Source organism: Blennius ocellaris, assembly GCF_963422515.1.
Source record: "Blennius ocellaris genome assembly, chromosome: 22".
NCBI lineage: Eukaryota > Metazoa > Chordata > Actinopteri > Blenniiformes > Blenniidae > Blennius > Blennius ocellaris.
The window spans coordinates 15,061,844-15,083,293 of record NC_137671.1 but is presented as its reverse complement, the minus strand read 5'-3'; the positions used below and the strand labels follow the sequence as shown (position 1 = coordinate 15,083,293).

The 21,450-nt window shown below is 42.0% G+C and overlaps 1 protein-coding gene across 1 annotated transcript in view; it reads left to right on the top strand.

Annotated features, from left to right (window-relative positions):
- ppfia2 (PTPRF interacting protein alpha 2) overlaps positions 1-21,450 on the top strand; it is a gene marked incomplete at its 5' end in the record, with an annotated part of 150,117 nt that overhangs the window by 84,029 nt on the left and 44,638 nt on the right. Inside the window, one exon of the mRNA XM_080518232.1 lies at positions 19,311-19,412. Coding sequence (XP_080374358.1) covers positions 19,311-19,412 — 102 coding nt within the window. The remainder of the gene's footprint in view (positions 1-19,310; positions 19,413-21,450) is intronic.

Genomic DNA, 21,450 nt, shown 5'->3' with positions numbered 1-21,450 from the left:
AGTGTTGAAATAATTTGACTTCAGGGGCCACATGAAGCCCAATCTCATCCTGAGTGGACTGGATCGATAAAATAGTGTCACGATGACCTTTCATTTTAAATGTCAGTTTAACGTTTTTCATGAGTATATGTACTCTGTACAGTATCGGTGCATCCCTAATTTTAATTGAATCTATGTGAACCATCTCCTCAGAAATGTTTGAGCCATTGTTGTTTTTGTTGAGTGTTTCACAGTCATAGTATTCCGAGTGTACTTTCAAAAGCCTTCCTTCCTCCTTGATGTGACCCTTTTACAACATTCTCAAGCCACTGGGGATCCTCTGCCCTGAAAGAAACCCTTAACGCTTCCAACTCTATACATTCTATATATTCTGTTGGTTTTTTTTGTTTTTCATCCGGTGCAATATACGCTTTGTGCATCTCAAGTAAACAACCCACTACGCTGGCATGAAAGTCTATTTACGCCCTGCACCATATCTCACTCATACGTATGAGATCCGCCTGCTCGGAGCCGTTCAAGCAGGAACATGTGCGTAAGCATCCTGCTGCTTTTCATACACACCGAGCGGGAGTTTCAGCCGTCCCGCTCGCTCATAAATGGAGTGAAGAGGCCAATAAAAAAACTTTATTGCATATTTTATTATACAGACAAGCAGCTTTACAGTCTAGACGTACTTTGGGGGTGAATGTGTTGACCAGGCGTGTGTGTGAAGACCACAGCCCTGCGATACTGTTCAAGAGTGACCTTACTGCACCAGTGTAGCCTGTCAGGGGCCAACTTCCTTTAAGCATGTTTGGTCTTGTATGTGAACATTGTGTCAAGGTGTTTTGCATGCATTTCTGCATGTTTTGCATGCTTTGCTTAGACATCTTTACAGATTGCTGACAGTCAGTTGGGATTGACTCTTGAGCCCTGCAACACCGAAGCCATTTTGATGATGGCTGGATTTGATTTATAGGATTTTTAATAGCGGCTGTTCATAATAAATCCGTAGAGGATGTGAGGTCACTATATGTCAAGGGTGTCACACATTAAACCCGGTGGCCAAACCCAGTCCACTCCAATCTGACCAAACCAACCAAGCAAATTGGAAAAATACCTGCATAAATCAACTGGGGTTTTTTGGACATTTCACTGTATTTTGTACCAGAAGGTCTCATTGAAAATGCTTTTGTGTTGGGATTGTAGTCATTTTCTCGAGTACTTGTTCGGGGGGGGAAAATAAATAAATAAAATATTGACAATTTCACGATGTATACTCTGACAACACAAACAAAAGATAAATATTAGTATGGTACTACATTAAACACTCAAGATGCAATTGAGCTGTTTAACATCTCTACATTATTGTTTAGAAATGCAGAAAATAGTCTGTTAAATGCTCATTTTGAATCTGGTGTGGACAAAAAGACATGTTATTGTCTTTAATTTCTAGATTTAGGTATTTGAGCGTCTGCTGGAGACACTGCTATTCATAGTAACTTTATCTTCAAGTCTCCAAACAACCAACTCAAATCCGGATCAAGCAACTTGCCACAATTTTGAAAGAGCAAACTGCCTGTTTATTTAAATTCAGTTCACCTGTCGGGAATGAGTGGGAAGGTTGTGTTCTCCGGGGAATTTTGTGTCAAGGTGTGATGGATGCTTTTTGAAACGACACACCGGAGCCGATATCGGGCAAGCATGCAAAGCGAAACATCTGTGCACCAAGCTTCAGAGGAGCTCCAAGACATTAGCCTCCCAAGGACAGGCTTTACAGTCGATGCACCCAAAGACGTGTGTGTGTGTGTGTGTGTGTGTGTGTGTGTGTGTGTGTGTGTGTGTGTGTGTGTGTGTGTGTGTGTGTGTGTGTGTGTGTGTGTGTGTGTGTGTGTGTGTGTGTGTGTGTAACTGTTATAACACACTTCCATCATAGAAACTTGAAACTTGAAAACGCAAACCTTTTGCTGAGTTTAGGTGGTTCATTTCCATGACAACGGTGCTCAGTCTCACTAAATAATGCAACTTTTTTTAAACTGTTCCCAAGGTAGAACTCTTCAAGAAGCTTGGGTTCCAACATCGTGCAGACGGGCAAAAGCAAGACGTTTTGGAAACCCTCGGGCTCCGTCCCGAGTAAACGGCGGAACTGCCACTTGAAACGTGAAGTGGCAAATAGGCTGAAGATGGTGTTGTTTGGAGGTGGTGTTGAAGCACTAGAGGATGCAGAGAACAATATTCTCTAAACATTTTTTCTATTGGAGAACACGGACATTCCAGTAGACAGACAACCAAGCTGGATCGTTATTCCAGTGACTGTCAACTATAAAACTACCAAGTCCAGGAGGATCTGGACTGGGGGTCATGACACCGCGGCGGAAATGTTGTCATTGTCGGTCGACTGAGCATGTGCAGAGGAACTAGCTACTACGACTGTGGTGCACATTTGTGTATCAACATTTAGGAAAAGCAGTATTTTCCCCCCATTCCCATGGAGATGGATTCTGGGTCCTTTCAAAAAATAGTGTTTTCAGTGTTGTGTTAACGAACCCCCAAAACGCAACAAAAGTTTTCCATTTTACCTAGAAAAGTGTTGTAAATGAGACCTTTAAGTCACACCTGAGTGTAAGTCTTAGTATATCTAATATCCCCCCAAAAAAGTGCAGCTTACTATTTAGTCTCTATAATTTCCAAGATATTTGACATGTGTTTATTTGATAATTAAAATTACAGCTCAAGGTTAAAGTGAGGATCAGATTTAGGTTTGAGGAGCAAATAATTCAGAGAAATACATCAATAGGAAGTTGTCACGAGTCAGTCTAGCTCCTCTACATCCAATCATCTCAACGGAGCTCACAACAGGTTAATCCTGGCAAACGCAAGCCGCCTCGCCGCCAACTCATTCCCAATTCACAGCTTTAGGAACCGTTGTAGTCTATTATCGTCGCCTCGCGCTGTAACCAATCACAGACATTTTATCTGGAGCAGGAGAAGTGATCACACCGTTGAGTCAGTGCTGCTCAGACGCTGTCGTGAGCAGTCGGCACAGCCGGCGAGTTGTTTGTGTTGCATTTCCACTGAGCCTGGCAGGTCCGTCCACGTTTCCTTATCTCAGCACCTCTACGTGCTCGCAGGCAGGCCGCATTATCATCCCGTTCTGCCCGCGTCTGGGTTCACGTTTTTGTTTTGGTTCTTTGACTCTCTCACGTCGCCTTGACAGAAACAGGAAGCCGATTACACACCGACTTCGCTGGTTTGACGACAGTTGCGTAAACTTTAAACAGGCAGAGTGGTTGTTGGTTCACCCACAACAGGGGAAGGACTTGTTTTGATCAGTGTATGCTGTTTTCCAGGATGCGGCCTGACTCTCAGGCGGTCTCCATTGTGCTACAGACCTTTTATGAAATGCCAGAGATTCACAGCGCCATGGGTTCAATGTTAATTCATTCTGAACAGCGCCAGAGGCCATTTGACTTTCAGCGTTTACCTGCAGAGAAGCAACGAGAAGGAAAGGAATGGTGGCGTTAATGTATGCTTACTCTTCCCTCGTGTGCAGAGTTGACGGTCCAACTAATAAAATTAATCTAACGGCGAAACAATTATCCTGCAATGTGTTTCATTTCGAATGTTTTGTCTCTCTCTGTCTCTCCGTCTTTGTCTCACTGTCTCTCTCTCTCTCTCTCTCTGTCTCTCTCTCTCTCTCTCTCTCTCTCCGTCATGTTTATGCTGCCTGATAAATCCTCGCTCCCCCTGAGTGTTCTGACCTTTCAAATCTAATACGGCTGCCACAAGGCAGCACGGACGATGCAGGAGCATTTGTCCAGGTTGGCTGATGATATGAATGGCTATTTCTGAATCACTTTATGAACTGGCCTCAGTCCGGGCACGCCTCATTGAGGAGCCAGCAGGGCACTCGGGATACCATCTCGACACGCGCGCGACGGCCGCCATCTTCATTCGGGTCCATAAAATTTGCGTGGGGAAGCCTGTGATCTGCCACCAGCCCGAGAGGCCTGGAGCCAAGCGATAACGGCGCCTGCACAAAGACGGAAAAACGGAGAGGAAGTTTAGTATCAGATGGTTTTAAAGATGACCTTAAAGGCTGCAGTGCTCTGCGGCATCACAGCAACTCCAATTTATCACACGTACTAAATCACGGGAGCTATTATACTAGTTCAGTTCAGTCGTGTCTGAATGGACGGTTTTAATCTGTTGCAGGACTTGATATCAGTTTATAGCTGTCACTTTTTTTTCTCTTAAATTCCAGTTCAAATTATTGAGAAACTTACTGGGACAAGGGGGGGGGGGGTTAAGACCAGGCAGATATTGTCAACTGATGTATTTTGTGACAATGAGCAAACGCTATGGTGGGATATTCACTGAGTAGACCAGTCTGACATGCAATAAGAAAATGGGGTTTCTGGGCTGTTTTAACAGAAGTCGATTGAGTTGGCGGTCTTTCATTCCAAAGGGTTGATGGTTTGGTCCTCAATCCTCCATTGGCCCTTTTTTTCAAGACACCGAACCCCAAATTGGCCCCATTGGAGGTTTAGGACCGTGCATGGCGGCTCTTGAATCAGTGTCTGTGGTTAACAGTGTAACGCACTTTAAAACTTCTGAAGAAGAGGTTGAATTTACTCAGTTTCCGCAGTATTGTGAATGTTCATGATGTTTGTTTATGAGTATCAGTCAGGAGAGGTGTAGTTTGTGTGGGTGGGTGTACATGGAAAGCAGCAGGGGGCTGATGAAAGGTTATTTCGAGTAGTCTGGTACGATTAATGGTGATTGGAATTCTGGCTCTTCCCATTCGTGTGTTGTCCAGACTGCTTTATCCAATTCGGGATTGTGGAGCGATGGAGTCAGTCCAGTAGAGAGGGAGGGCCTGGACAGGAAACCAGTCCATCACAGAGACAACACACAGTTTCACACCAGTTTTACAGCCGCAAGTTGAGATTTAATTTTGAACTGTGGGAAGAAATCAGAGTAATTCTAGAAAAATGACGAGAGACCTATGAACTCTGGACCTGTTTACACGACTTTTCAAGTGAAAAAAAAGCATCTTTTCGCATTTTGTTTTTGGAAAGTTTTGAGTTTACACTGCAGCATTTGGAAAATGTCGTCCTTTTCCACAGAAAATACAGAAACTCTGAAGGGATGTAGTTAGCATTCAAGGCCACAAGTTGGTACTGTTGTTTGTTTTTGTAGTGAAGCTACACACATGTGCGCAGAGAACCATGTTAATATTAACAATGACTAATACACAAAAATTCATATGGATAGACGACCAAGTTAGATTTCTAATACGGGTGACTGAAAGGTTACGTGTTCCCATCGTTTCCAGGGTGACGAGCGTTTTCAGTGGCTCCAAGCAACGTTGTTGTGGTAACCCCCAAAACACTACAAACGTTTTTACTTTTCATTTCATTTATTTGTTTATTTAGACAGAACAGTGCACATTAATGAACAAGCCATCTCTTCATGAGGATGCTGTTAACATGCCGTATTTAGCACAAGGCTAATTTCCATCCATTGTCCCACATAAAAAAAACTTTTCTCTTGAAAATGGGCCTCAAACCGGGACTTTTCTTGCTGTGAGGCGAGCACACCAACCACTGCACCATGCCTCCTGCAGGAAAACGAATGTCTTAGCTCTTTCCCTCCCTGCTGCTTTAAAACGCCGTCCTCGGGTCAGAGTGTTGACAGTGTAATAGAGACCTGATGCAGTCTGATATTTACAAAGCATTAGCTTTAATGATGTGTGCACAACTAAACAGAAACAAGAGCAGCAGACAGACGCGCTTTTATAGTCAATCATAAACTCACATTAGAGATGATATGATCACCTTGACACATCTTTGGTCCCATCAAATGGTAGTAAATGTTAATGGCTGAGTCTACGTTTATCCACTTTGCGAGTTATATTGTGAAGACAGTTAAAAGTTTCTCCCTGTCTGAGACATATTGCATATTGTGTTTTATCCCGGGTGGTTTATATTGCACAGTAGATTTTTTTTTCCTTTTTTCAGTGAAATCCTTGGGATTCTGAGTGCTTTCCTTTCAAGGATCTGTAATAAATGAAGGCAAGGTTCAGGTCAGTGGGTTCGGACGTCCCTGGAGTTCAGAGATCGCTTCTCAGCCTCCATTTTACACAAAATACTCCGGACACAAAGCAAATGTCATTAGGTCAAGAGAGCACAAATCAGCCAGTGGACGTCCTGCCAGCCACACAAGGAGCCCGATAAGGATTCAGTTCACTGGAGCTGGACTCCAACTGTTCAGTAGCGTCTTCCTGGGGTTGATTTTGTTGACATAATCTGAGAAACGACTAATGAGATCAATTATTGTTTTGTTAATATTGGTCCAGTTTTGGCAAAGGAAATTAAACCTCATCCAGTCATGTGGACTTAAGCCCGCGACAAGGTTTCCAAGTGAAAACACAAACATTTCATAGCTTCTTGGGGTTTCACTCAGGCTCTCTGAAAACGCAGCTTTTATAGAACGGCTCCCAAAGGTGGAATTTTTCGACAACACTCTGTCTCCGTCTCCATGTACGCGGGTGAAACCATCACTTTCTCGAAGCACTTGGGCTCCGTCTCCATGTGAAAGGGTGAGAACACAGATTGATTCATCCAGAATCCACGCTCTCTGTAATCTTTACAAATCGACTGATGAGTTTCCCACACGTGGATTTCAGGCTGCATCCAAACTGCTCTGTTTTTGTTGTTGTTCACTTTGCTATCAGCCAAACTTAAATTGCCGTTCTTATCTGACCGACCAGACTTAGATTTATGAGACTGCAGCCAAGCTCACGTTCTTTTGACTTTCATCTCTGGGGAGTCCGTTCACCTGTCATGCCACCAAATTGATCTGTCTCATTTCAACTCTCTGGGTTTTTTTTTTTTTACATGGCTGTATCTGGATGGATGACAGGAAAAATGAAGTCTGGTCTGCTGACAGTCTTGTAGAAAACATCCATATATGAATACAAATACAATTCAATGAATGCCAGGAAGTTATTAAAGGACTGGACTGATGACGTGCTGAGGTTTCTGCTTATTTATACGCAAAAAGTCACATTTTGCAGCTTGTTTGTTTCTCTCGACAATAAACAAAAAGCTGATGTGTTTGAGAAAATCGTCAAAATTAATATTGTATGCTGTGTGTTTCTTCAATTCTTCGTGTTGATTGATCAGAGGCAAGGGCAGACATTTGGTGTCATTGTTTGTTTGGGAAATACACTAATAGATTTGTTTTTTGTTTTTTTGTCGGGTTTCATGAATAAGTCATCATGAAGGCTGTTAGAGACTTAATCTGACACGTCTGCTCTGTTTCTCGGAATTTATAGTTTAAATCAGGGGTGTCAAACAATTAGGACAGTGGGTCAAAATCAGGCCGCTAAAGGTTCCAAACCAGCCAAATCACATAGAAAATGGTAAAAATATGAAAGAAAACATAATTTTTTTTAAAAGAAATGTCTTTGGATGCGTGAACACAACATGACACTGAGACCTGAGCGGAGATATCGGTGATGCTGATGTGAAAGCGAGTAAACTCGCATTAACCTCAAAGCAATGCTGTTCGGGTGAGTTTGTAAAAAGTTATTTGGACATTTCACTGGATTTGACACCAGAAGGTTTCGTTAAAATTGGCTTTATGTTGAGGTTGTCGTCGGTGTGAAAATATCTACATTTTCAACACTTATTCTCTGCAACACATCAAAGAAAAACGTTCAAGTTTAAATTCGAAGGTTATTATGACACTATTTTCCCATTCCAGATCGCTCAAGATGAAGCTGAGCTGAATGTGGCTGCTGAACTAAAATGTGTTCGACACCCAACCTTTAACTGATCTCTTCAAACAATACCTGCTTTTTCACCTGAAACGTTGTCATGCACACGGGGCCGAGGATTGAGGGACCACCCGCTCATCCAGCTGAGCCGTGGCCTCCCCACAGTGGAATTTCCAAATGTTGTCAATCTAAATGATAAATTACAATTAAATAAATTAGCTGCAGCCCTTCACCAGACTCTGATCCTGCTTTTTTGAGCGGACACGGGGCCGTCGGCCATGTGACTCTGTCCCACCGCAGCTCTTTCCCTGGAAATAAACAAGAAATATGGTGCTATTTGAGCTTTTTCCTCTCGTGTAAGTGATGGATGGTGTGACATTTCGGGGTACGCTTGTTTGGTTGTTCCGCAGCAAGTCGGAGTGTCGCTGCTGCTCGGATGCCTGACGTTATTGGAAGTGAATGAGAAGAGTGTAGCACAACATTACACGTGGGAAACGGGGAGGGGGTGATCAAATACCCCACTCTCCACTGTCCTCCACATCGCTGACCTTTTTTAACATGGGCACAGCATTGCCACACATTCACTTCACCGTACTCTGGAGTCGGTTGTGTCAAGTAGAGAACAAATATATCGGAGGACTTTCTTCTCCTTAAGAATGACTCTGGTTTCCCCAATGAAAATTGAATAATCCCTCCTGAGAACCATGTTGCTTCTTTAACTTGCCCTTGCCCTCTGCAAGCCTCGCAGACGCGCACACACACACACACACACACACACACACACACACACACACACACACACACACACACACACACACACACACACACACACACACACACACACACACACACACACACAAGGAGGTTGTTTGCTTTCCCCGGCACATCAGAACTGTAGGCGTTATTCGTTGTGATTTCATGGCGCCGAATTCAGGAGCCGCAGATTGAATATGCAAACACTATGCATTATGTATTTCCTCTGTAGTACACGCTATTTGAATTGCTGCTCATGCCAAACAAGACAGGTTTGTTCACTATTTTCACCCATCTTTCCCACCACAGACTTCATTTACATGGAGATAACGTATAGAAGCAGAATGGATGGCAGTTTGAGTCCCTGAATTTAATCTCATAGGTTTTGATTTACGATTACTTATTGCAAGAGAAAATTCAGTTAAAAAGAACAACCGAAAAATGCTTAAAGGTTCCTACTATGAGTAACACAATCTTTATTTAAGGCCATTGAGGCTCTCAACAGGCTGAATAGTACAGAAAGTCAAGTACATAAAAGGCAATATATCTCACAACATCACCTAAATCAAATAATGTCAGATGTGAGCAGCTTTATTGTTGGATTTATTCAAGTTTCTGTCCAAAAGTAACATTTTACAAGAACTGAACTCATCATGAGAACATCATTACTTTCACCCAGTACACATTTTTACCAGCCGAGCTTGAACACATCACAGTGTAAATATATGCAACCTCCGCGAGCCGTTTGTGACTTACACTGATCACATACTTTTTCACGGCAATCAATCAGAGCAACACAAATTTTTTCAGTTATTTTTTTTCGATGCGCATTTATTGTCCATATTTTTTTCTTGTCTCATCTATTTAGTTACTGTGGTGCTGCAACAATGCAAACTTCCCTCTTTTAAAAAGATCTCTGTAAACGTGGAATTTTCCTGAAACAAAAATTTAAAAAAATGATGTGGTTTCCATGGAAACATGTGAACTGGGCCTCAGATGGAGCCTACGAACATCGACGAAGAAATGCTATTAGGGTTTACTTTTAGAAATATAAACTAATTCTGCACGTGTCTCAACATTGAGATGTTCTTTAACCCGACTCGGCTCACGTTAGCTTTGGCTTCGGGGGTTGAAGGCGGCTGCATGCCGTCGTGATCGGAGAACTTCAGAGGGATCACAATTAGTTATTAGCCTCTGGACGGGCAATAAATTGCGTTGGCTGTAATTTGCACTCTCAGATTTATGAGCTGACCTCAAGGGGCCTTTACAGGAGAGACAGGACCCTTCTTACCTCGCACACTAAATCACGCCCTCCACACCATCACACTCTCTCTCTCTCTCACACAGAAGTATTTACACAAACACCCTCACTGACCTCTCGGTGCACTTTTTCTATTTTTTTAACCTCACCTGATATAATCCCCTCCTGTCAACGTGCGGCTGTTTGTCACCTTTGCTGTTGTGTCTGCAGCTCTCGGCCGATCGCTTGATGTAACGTCACAACAATGACATTTCAGGCTTTGTTTCTTACTGTTTAACAGACAAAAAAAAGAAGAAATTAATAATCACAGCAAGTCAAGCTGAATAAAATCAATGCATTATTCAACTGAGAGAATTCACTAATTCATGGTTGGCTTGTTTTAACTTGATGGTTAATTGTGAGTGATTAATTTCTGCTTGGCTCATTATGCATGGCCGATGTCTCTCTGTAGGGAATCGATGTGTTTTGTCTTCCGGTGTAGAAACAGTGAAAGATGCTGTTAGGTTGAGCAGCTTTTTGAACCCGTGATCACTTTTACAAGCTGCCAGTTTCTCTCCAGAAGGAACGAGTGATCCTACAAACACTGGAATATTCACACCTTTGAGGTTTTCCACACGACTGTATGACGACGACAGCAGTCGGTGGACGTCCTGGGTCTCGTTCTCACAGATGAAACAACTCCTGTGTTGATAAAAGCACACCGGTTGGACACTTGTCAACCGGCTTTCAAACTCCATGTTTCTCAGTGAAGAAGAAGCAGTGCAGCTCAGCGCGGACGTCCTTATTGAATATTTAATGTGGAGGAAATGAGCCAGCTGGTGGAGCTGTACCCTGCCATACCCTGCCATACCCTGCCATACCCTGTTGTACCCTGCCATACTCTGTCGTACCCTGCCATACCCTGTCGTACCGATCTGGAGTCTCTGTGACTGACCACTCTGAGGCGAAGAATTTTATGCAATAATGGTGCTTGGAGCCAACTTTTTGAAAACGCCTCCCAAGGTGGGCCCTTTTGAAAATACTCCATCTCCATGGAAACCGGGGAATGCAACTTTTGTTCTTTTTTTTAAGAACAAGGTTCCCTCCAGTGTCATGACAGTCACTCGCTGGTCCATGAGACTGTCCGTGTTCTCCCATTGTTTATGTTTGTGTGCAATCTGCATGTGTGTGTTGTTTCATTACAAAAATCAACAGCACCTACTAGTGGCCCAACATGTGAACTACATTGGTTTCAGCGTTTCAGCCAATCTGATGTAAATGGACACCATTTTCAAAATGTAGCTGTGTAAACACAAAACTTTTCTTAAATAAAAATGATGGGTTTTTCACTTGAAACGTTGTGTAAACGGAGCCCCAGTTGGACTGCAGCTGTTGGAGGTTTGTTATGACTGATGCAATGTGGACGTTTCACGTCTTCTTTTCTCAAACCATCTCTCTTTAGTCAGTGGCCATTTTTGTCATTTACCCTGCATAAGCAGCACTGTAACATGTAATATTACAATAACGTTCCAATCACGTGAAAACATTCTTATAGCGTAATAACTTTCCAATAATATAATCAAACATGGTATCATAGGAAGAAACTGTAAGAAATGCTGATCTTTCTTGCTGCTGTGTGAACTCAATGGATTTAGATAGAAAATCATATTATTGGCAGTTACGACACAGCTTCCATTCATCTCATTTAAACGTGTAAAAATGATCAAAATAGGTATTTAGTCCGCTTTAGTGCAGCATCACTCTCTGGCTCGTCAGCTGTGAGAAGTGCATGCACGGTATTGATGGCAGCAGGCTCGTCTCATTGTTTATTTATATCCACCTTCTGTCCTGTCCTCCCTTTGGTCTCACACAGTAAATATACCACTTTGTTAAATATTCACGAGCTACTTTGGAGCTCTCTGGAACAGCAATGCCATATTTGCAAAGAAAAAGCAAATATCTCAGTAATACTCATCATCCATGTCCTTTGCACTCAAACTATTCTGGATTCACTTAGTTGCAGTCATGTTGCGTTCAAATATTTTCAGTATTTTTGTCTTCTCCTTTTTTTTCCTTTTTTAAAAATCTTTTTACTGTTTTATATTTCCGTTTTTGTATTTTTCTCATTTTTCCCTTTTTCTCTTCATCACTTTTCTTAATTATTATTTTTTCCTTATTTTTCACTTTTTTTCTTTTTTGTATCCTTCACATTTTTTTAATCACATTTTTTTTGTTTTCTCTTTCCTTTTTTTCTCTTTCTATTTTCCTCTTTTTTGTTTCCTTTTTTCATATCTTTTTCTCTTTTTGCCCTTTTCTTTTTTCGGTTTTGTTATTTCCCTTTTTATTTTATTGGTTTCCTTTTTTCTCTTTTTTCCCTTTTTTCTTTTTTGTTTTATAAGAAAAGAGAAAGATAAAGAATAGAGGGGGGGGGGGACTCTGAAAGCTTCAATGTAAAAAACAAAAACAAACCTTGCATCCTTTTGCGTCTTAAGGTGACACTTCTTTGTGATTCATTCCCAGGAAATGTTTAGTTTTGTGTGTAAATGTTTTGCACCTTGCGGCCCCCAAGTGTTTGTGAATCTTGGCTGCAGGAGACGGCCGGCGCATCGTCGCATGGATGAGCTGCTCAGCTCTGTGAATCAGCACGCCGTCAATCACGCCACCACTTCTGGGTGATGCGCCATCGCCTGGGTTTGTTTTTAGCCTGGAAGCTTGACTCTCCTGCAGAAACACACCTACGACTTAAAAAAATAAATAAATAAAAAAAATCATGGAGCTGCAGCTGTAATTTGGACCAACAGTTTGCCACTCAGGGACGAGGCCCTGTCCACCACTTCATTTAGAGTTCACCTTCTAGCAAACTCCATGCTCACACACACACACACACACACACACACACACACACACACACACACACACACACACACACACACACACACACACACACACACACACACACACACACACACACACACACACACACACACACACACACACACACACACACAGTCTGACATATTGCAGCGCTAGGCAGTTTGCCCAGGTAATGAGAACGGGGGGAAAGAGGCAGCGAGGAGGAGGTGGGGGAGAAGGGGAGGTGGGGAGGTGGGGCAGGGGGGGTTGTCGTCCAGCAGGTCATGGGTAAAGTGCTGGAGAAAGGCTCGGAGCAAATCCTGAGCTCATCCAAGTGGAATTTTATACTTCCCAGCTGTTTGAATGGACTATAAAATAAAGCGGTAACACTCCATCACGACTGACCAATCCAATGAAATGACCTTGGACGACATTGTTTGAGCAAAAGCACCAGCAAAACCATGTGTGTGATGTTCAGAGTTCACATTTAAAAGCTTGTTTGCTTCTCTATGTCTGATCAATAATGGTGGTTTTGATTGGTTGTGATTCCTGTCAGGTTCTTGCCCCGGATGTTTCCCTGTGTACGCACTGGCTTTGGTCCAGGTAGTCCAGTTTCCGCTCATGAAAACATTTTGAATTACAATGTGGCAAGAGCTCCAGAGGGGAATCCTTGAAGGAATCTGAAGCACAATTTAACTTCTGCTGAGAACTAATGACATAAAGGAATAAATGGAAGCTTTAACTAACTTTAAACACTTTAATTAAAACATATTTTGTTGCAAACGCAAACATAAGAAACAAATTATAAAATATACCTTGTTTCCCTGCTGTAAAATGTCAGAATGTCTCAGTTTTGAGTTGAACAGGATTTCATCGTCGTCATAAAGCACGGCAGCTATTAAATGCGCTGGCGTTGGCAGGTGACGGCATGGAGAAGGATCCTCATCACATCCTAACATCCCTCAGTGTCCGAGCGCGCGAGCACTTGTTCACCACCGAATACCTTAAAGATGCAATCGCCACCATCTGTTTTTTTTTTTCTCAACCTTTCCTTATTCCCGGCTCCCAGAGTCGTATTTCCAGCAGCGCAGCACATCCGGCCTCTTGTTTCATTTTTTTCGTTCCATTTCCACGTTATTTATGAGCGCGTTGTCTGGAGGCTGCATTTCCTGGGAATAAAAAATGCAGCAGGTTGTATTTTCCTTGACAGATGGAGTCGGAGAAATATCACTGAATGGAAACCAACCTCCGTTTGCTGCGCTTTGTTTTGCTGTGAATAATTCAGTGTGGCCGGCGTGTACTGCAAACAACTGGCAGGTTCCGCCTCATATTGGTGTCATTATTTCAGTTATGGATGTCCATGTATAACAATGGTAGATATAGTGTGATAGAAACGCATCGTAGTCGGGATTGGTGTTGGTTTCAGATTGCAGTTTGTTTGTGATGCAAACATATCAAGCCAATGAAACGTGCTTCTAGCTACAGATGGGTGCAGTGGTTAGTGTGGCTTCACTGGCTCCATTCTGAACTGGGAGGAGCTTGAATGTTTTATTTATTGATTGATTTATTTTTATTGTTAACAGAGGTCAGCCTCAGTATTCTGGGGGTTCAAACATGAGGCCCGTGGGCCAAAATCGGGTCAAAATAAGCTTCAGTCCGGCCAAAGCACCAAGCAAATGGTAAAAAAAATATCAAAAACTGATTTTTTATTTTTTTTTTAAACAAATGTGATAAGAGTAGCAACTTCTTCCTCATCAACGTGTCCTTTGTGTTCAACTGTAACTATGGCAACATCTAACCAAAGTGGCCGACATAGACGGCGACAGCGTTTAGGTTCTCTTCTGAATCCTCCTTCCTCATCACCAAATACGAAACCCAGTAATTGGAAGAAACCAACAAAATTTAAATGAATAATTTAAAGAAACACACACAAAACAATCACCCAAAAGAAGAAAAAATATAGAGTCCAAATCTACGTTACCGTGAGAGAATTTACTGAACCCAGAGCTGAGATATCGGTGATGCTGCTCAGAAAGTGTTTCTATCAAACTGGCCTCAAAGCCATGCTTTCTAAAAACACCCAAAATGCGACTGGTTTTTTAGGACATTTCATCGTATTTTGCACCAGAAGGTTTCATTAAAATCGACTTAATGTTGAGATTGTATAATTTTCTGTCATGATTACTTTTTTTTTGCAAAATGATATTTTCGTCACGTTCACGTTGCAGCAAAGACAAACTTTAAAGTTTGAATTTAAAGTTTATTATGTCACTATTTTACCAGTCCGGACCACTGGAGATGAAATTGGGCTGAATGTGGCCCCTGAAATAAAATGTGTTTGACACCTCTGATGTTGAAGAGATGAAGTCAGACCGCTTTCAGAAATTTCCGTGTCTCCCTTTACCCCAGAGTGGGATAGTTTTCACTAAATTGTGTTTTCAGTGGCTCCAAACACTGTTGTCACATAAACTGACCCGCAAAGCGGGTTTGATGAATGAGCCGGTTTTAGAATGTCTCTGCGAACATTTGCTCATTACCTTTTCTTTAAAGGCCCCTGCAGCACGATCTTAGCTGTGGATTTCATGAACTTAAGGTGTGACTGTGAGTTCGACGTCACTCCCCACCCAGTCGGAGGTAACGCCTTCAATACTCCAAAACAATGCCTTTATCCAGGAAAAGAGACAAACCAAGAATTGAACCATTATTTTTTTAGTTCATGTGCATACAAAAACTGAAAGTAGACGGATAACGTGGACGTGATCCCACATTTTAAATCCTTGAGAATCTGAAAACTACAATTTTGGTCAGATTCCAATTTGCTTTATTAAATAAATATAGCTCAAACTATAAAATGAACCAAGAATGCAGACTGTTAGTGATAATGTGCAGGATAAGAAAAGTGTTTCAGTGAAGCGTGTTGCTGGGGAAGCTGCAGCCTGGTGCAGCACAAGCAGCCTTTTGTTGGCTCCGGCAAGCATTAAAGCCAATGGTGCAATTTGAAGCGGAGCTTTTTATTAGGAGGAGGTGACTCTGATTAGCTGCGCTCCTGCGGGAGGGAAGATTTATGAACTTTGGGCGTCTACTCTTTTTGTGCCTGACCTCCTGACAAACAAGTTTGGAAAACACAGAGGCAAATAAGTAGCGCATGCTTTAATGACACCAGAGCTTCATTAAACCATAATTGCTGTGATAATTTAAAACGGTGTGAAATGATGATCACCGCTGGGAATTACGCATTTATAAATAGAATGCAGCTCACAAAAAAATGTAACGGCATGCATATAAGTAATACACTGCAGTGTTTAAAGTTAATAGATCTCTATTATATTGACTTTACATGATCAATTTACATATTGAAGAAAGACGTGCTGCGTTGTGTTTGAAGGATGTTTACAACTAAAAACATCCAGAATAGAAGTCAGAAGCTCCAACATTGAGGTAAAAAAGACTAAAAACAATATATTGAATAGAATGCAGCTCTTCTGAAACGCTGCTGATGAGAAAGTTTTCTATTTTCATTTTAAAAAAGCGTTGTCGTGTAAATAGGGTCTCAATCACATCATGATCTTTAATTAATCAGTTTAAAGAAAGAAAAAAAAAGTAAATTCACGTTGAATCTTTGAAAAGGTTAGTCTGTTTACATTTGAAATGGTTAGAAGAAATTACGACTTTAACATCGCACACAATAAATATTAAACGATGATTCATTTAACAGTTTTTCTATGACTCTTGTACATTGGAGGAAATGACACTCAAAAGATTCTCATTAGTCTACAAACGACAAAGAAAAAAAAGCATATTTATCTCCAGGTAATGTGACTAAAGAAATGTTTGATAATCTGTCCACGTTGTGTCTTTGAATAGAGCTCGATGAGAAAATCGGATTCAGTGCAGTCCAACTCAATCCTGCCACGAAATGTGGCTCAGTATTACAGTAATTATTCCATCATGTCAGCATCAAGGCATTACATGTGTAGAAGTTGACAATAACTGCAAATGAAGCAACAAAAAGCAACAAAAAAGTTTTTCATTTGAAGTTGTCATTGAGGCTTTAGTTATCATCAACTGGAGACGTTCAACCTCCGCTTTTCTTTAGACTCACGGCTTGATCTTCCTCTTCTTATCCTCTTCCTCACAACGTGAATCCACTGAGGAGTTTCAAAACATATCTGAAAACATTTGCAGGAGGTTGCGATTTTCTTGCATGTCAGAAGGAACGGCAAACCGGTTAAGCGTCTCTTCTGTGAAAAGTGCAATAAATGAGCCTCTGGCACGTCTGCCTTGTCTTCAGGTAGTTTTTAGATCTTATTCTGCGGCTTCTACAGCCACAAAACTAGAGACAAACTGTGAAACTGTGGATTGAAATGTTCAGTTTTTCTTGTATCTTTTACAAAATCCGAATCCTGACCCTGATATCATCGTTCATATTCATCTGACATGCATGAAGTACTGATTCAGTGTGATTTCTACTGAAGCCAGTCGCATATTTTTTTGCACGTTAGCGTCCGTCTCATCACAAGTTTTTCAGTTTTTTGCTGTGCCCTTTCAAATCTCGTCTTTGATCACATTGTCACTCGACTCCTCGCAAAGAACAAAGTGAGACTTACGGGTTCATCGGGGCTTTTGTGAGGAGGATTTGTGGCGTAATAAGGTCTATGAGGATTTGTTGTGCCGCTGCAGCAACGGGACACAATATTGCCGGGCTCCCCGGAGTCTGTCTGTAACACTGAGTGATTGTTCATGACTCCTGAAGGACAGATGGCGTACCACTTCAGAATCGTAATGTGACTCAGACAGACGGATCGCTTGTTAGCTGGTAGATGTGGAGTCATATATGCTGCGGTGTCGCTTCCATTGGATCGGAATTAAAGCGGCGGCGACATGCAGGCGCTGTGATTTTCTTTGTACCTGCCAGACGTGACCCTCTCCCAACGCCTCTTTGTTCCCCACGTGCTTGAATTAGACGGAGATGACGGGGAGGGATTTTTTGATGTCTTCCAGAGTGACAGCGGCCGTGTCTCATCTCTCTGCTGATGATGATGATGATGATGATGATGATGATGATGATGATGATGATGATCTAGAGCTCAACATGAGGCTGGGAGAAGCTCTTCTCCAGGGCCCACGTTTCTCTCTTCATTCATTGTTCATCTACGATGCTTAAATAGCTGAAATAGTTCTTCAAATCTAATTACACTTTATTTATAGAGCACTTTTTATACATTCTTTAGCACACAGTGCTAAAAACAGAACACAAAGATATGCAACCACACACACACACACAACACACACACACACACGCTGCAGTGCACAGTGTAACACAGTTACAGTGTGTACAAGTTTATACTTGTACACACTGTACACAACTACACTCTTATGAGTGTAGTTGTGTGTGTAAGAATATACGTCTGTGTGTGTGTACCAGAGAGAGAGAGAGAGAGAGAGAGAGAGAGAGAGAGAGAGAGAGACTCACTCCAGGCTAATAAATAGATCCCTGTTTGTTCAGTTTGTTCAGAAACAGAACCAACTCGCTGTTCGGCCCGTAACCGGAGGATAAAAGTAGTTCAGACGTGGAGTAATCCAATGTCGTTTATAACCGACTCTGATGTTATCGTCACCACGAGTTAATATCTTCACTTTCTAGTCTCCCTTCTTTTCCTTGACCTTCTCTCTCCCCTTGGCTCTCTCCTCCGCTTTTCTTCTTTTTCTCCGTCCGCATGCATCCATTGCGTCTCCCTCCTACACTTCTCCTCCTCCTCCTCCTCCTCCTCCTCCTCCTCCTCACTCTTGCTCTCTCTAGACTTTCCTTTTGTCTCTCTTAATCCACATTATTGACGTTGCTCCTCACAAGGTGGAGTTCATATATCGTCGTCGATATAATCAAAACATAATTACAAATCTCTGCTAAAGGTTTATTTCCATTTCTGGACTGAATTTTTGCTTTTTAACCAATGAGCCCTGCAATTGATGTAAAATGAAGAAAAGATTACGTGCAGTGTTTGTGAAGGACGTAAAAATATGCAGTATAAATACATACAAATGTTATATTATTTTAGGGTTATGAAGTACATAACTTGCACACAGTTTGAATTGTACTTGGAAAATATCCCCATGATATTTCCCAAATACAGTAATTAAAGTACTTCTACTTGATAGTTTTTGCCCTGTGAGTTAAATAAGTGGTGCTATAGACGTGTTGTTTTAAGAAATGTGCATTTTGTTTAAATACATTGCATTTTTAACAACATATCACAGATCTTAGGGAAAATGTGTTCACAAGTTGATCGCATCGGTAAAATAGTGTCATTAAAAACCTTTACATTTAAACTTCTTCATATTGGTGCGGCGTATACATGATGGAAATGTCTATCTTTGCAAAAACAAAACAATAACTACTGAAAATTGATTGAAAAATGCTCCCAGAGTCTCAGTGTTGCTAAGAAATATCTTTGAAAAATCAGTTTTCTTTGAAATTTTGATGGTTGACTTGGTGGATTGGTTTGATTGGAGCGTCATGTTTGACACCCGGATGAGATGACAGATGGAGGGCGATGGGGGTGAAAGATTAACAATACTATTGTAGGACTTAAAATCAACTTGTATGGCCGATCATCAGTTCGTTGTATTTTATACCCGAGTCGATGCAGAGTATTGTGCGATGCTGACACGTCTCCTCCCTCCCTGTTTGTGGTCATGCAGGAGTTCGCTGCTCTGACCAAGGAGCTGAACGCCTGCAGGGAGCAGCTGCTGGAGAAGGAGGAGGAGATCTCCGAGCTCAAGGCCGAGAGGAACAACACCAGGGTGAGTTCTCTTCACATGTAGAAATAAATGCCTTTATTCGGTTTCTCCAAACCTGCATAAGTTTTCCCAAATGTAGGTAAAATCAGGGAATTAAGGTAGAGCACTGAGGAGCTTGCCATGGACGGCATCCCGACGGAGCTGAAGCGTTCTGCTGGGTGAAGGTTTTAAGGCGGTGGAATCACTGAAGCGTCCAGACACACTGCTCCCCCGGCCCGGACATACCTCATTAACCCCAAACATTCTGCCTGAAAAACCTTCCTCACTGCACACGGACGGCGGCACAGCAGTGAAACACAGTCAGCTGATGGCCCCGAATGGACACCCACTTCACAGGTTCTCAACACAAACCGAAGGCTTTTAGCTGAGTTTTGTAAAGTCTTTGATACAAAAAACTACAACTGCACTGATGCAGATACTTTTGCATATGAATCAGGCTTCATGACATTCAATACTCGTATCGGTACTCCGTATCGGCCTGGAGCTAGAAGTTAGTACTCGTACTCGAGTGCTATCGGAGCGTCCCTAAAAACAAAAGCCTTATTTTTAAAGCTGGTTTTGACTGATAAGACTGTTTTCCACCCCACTGATGATTGATTGTGGATTTACAGTTTTGCACAGAAAACAGACAAGTCATTTTCACTCTCTCACTTCATTATCACCTCCAATCCTCACACGGAGAATTATTAAGCTAACTTTAATTAAGATTTTCATTTTTTTTTCGCGCTTTTTAATTAAGTCTTGTAATGCATGTACGTACAGGAAGCAGATGTGATGCCGAGTGATGTTGAGTGGTTGTTTTGGGATAATGATCCCGGCTGAATTACACGGAGGAGGAAACATGCAGGATGGGGATTAAATCGTCGCTGCTGTCGGCTTCGTCTCGTCTCCACGGTGGATTCAGCAGCCGCCACTTTGTTGAGTGTGCATGTCGACATAACGGCTGCTGACGGAGCTCTGGGCGACGGCTGCATCAGAGCCACACCGTCTGATAGAAACTAGCAGTGGTGCTCTGCGAGGGGGGGGGGGGGGTCGTTCTTTACCAAACTAAACATTCAATCCTGTGAGGAATCCGTTATAGAGGATCTGAACAATATGGCAGCAAATAACACATCGTTTACACATTTTCAAGTGAAAACAGAAAATTAATTTGCATTGTGGGTGTCCGTTTACATGACAACGGTGCTCAGTGTAACTGAAAACACACATTTTAGAGAATGGCTCCCAATGTGCAACTTTTTTTTGAAAATGTGCTAACTCCATCTCCATGGAAACAGGGTAAAACACAACTTTTCAAACACACTCCAACTCTGTCTGCCATGGAAACAGGTAGATATAGAACTTTTCGAAAAAGCTCCAACTCCATCTCTATGGAAACGGGAGGACTGTGCAAAAACGCTCCAACTTTCTCTATGGAAACATGAGAAAACGCAACCTTTCCAAAACACTCTGACTTCAAATTCATGTAAATGGGGGGGAAAATGTAACTTTTCAATAATTCTGCTACTGTGCATAAACACCACGGCAACAGTTGAAGTTCTCATAGACATATGAGGACAAATCCAACTGAATTCTTTGAATTCTGTGCGTTTGCTGCAAGATGGACACAAGCAGGAAAATAATTGGCATTATTGTCTGAATGTCATTTCAATCTTAAACCAGTGTCATGCAAACTGAGTGCAACATGCATGTAAAGTCCAGGTGAACTTTAATAGCAATTTGTGAGTGTGTGTTTGATTGTCCTGAGAAGGAGTGGTGACCCGTCCAGTGTGGAACCGGCCGTCACCCACAGTCAGCTGGGATGGGCTCCAGCGCCCTGAAACCTTTTTGTTGGATAAAGCAGATGGATGCCTTCAGGCTCACCTTCACCGTTTGCTTCAGATGTTTCCACTTCACTATTTCACAAAGGATTTCTTTAAAGACACTTCAAAGTCGTCTAAATTCAAGAGATTTTTTTTCCTAACCACCATTTAACCCAGCTGCAGGATGCCGGACAGCCTCTGTGTTGAGACTTAAGTGTAGGCATTCCTCGGATGGAGCT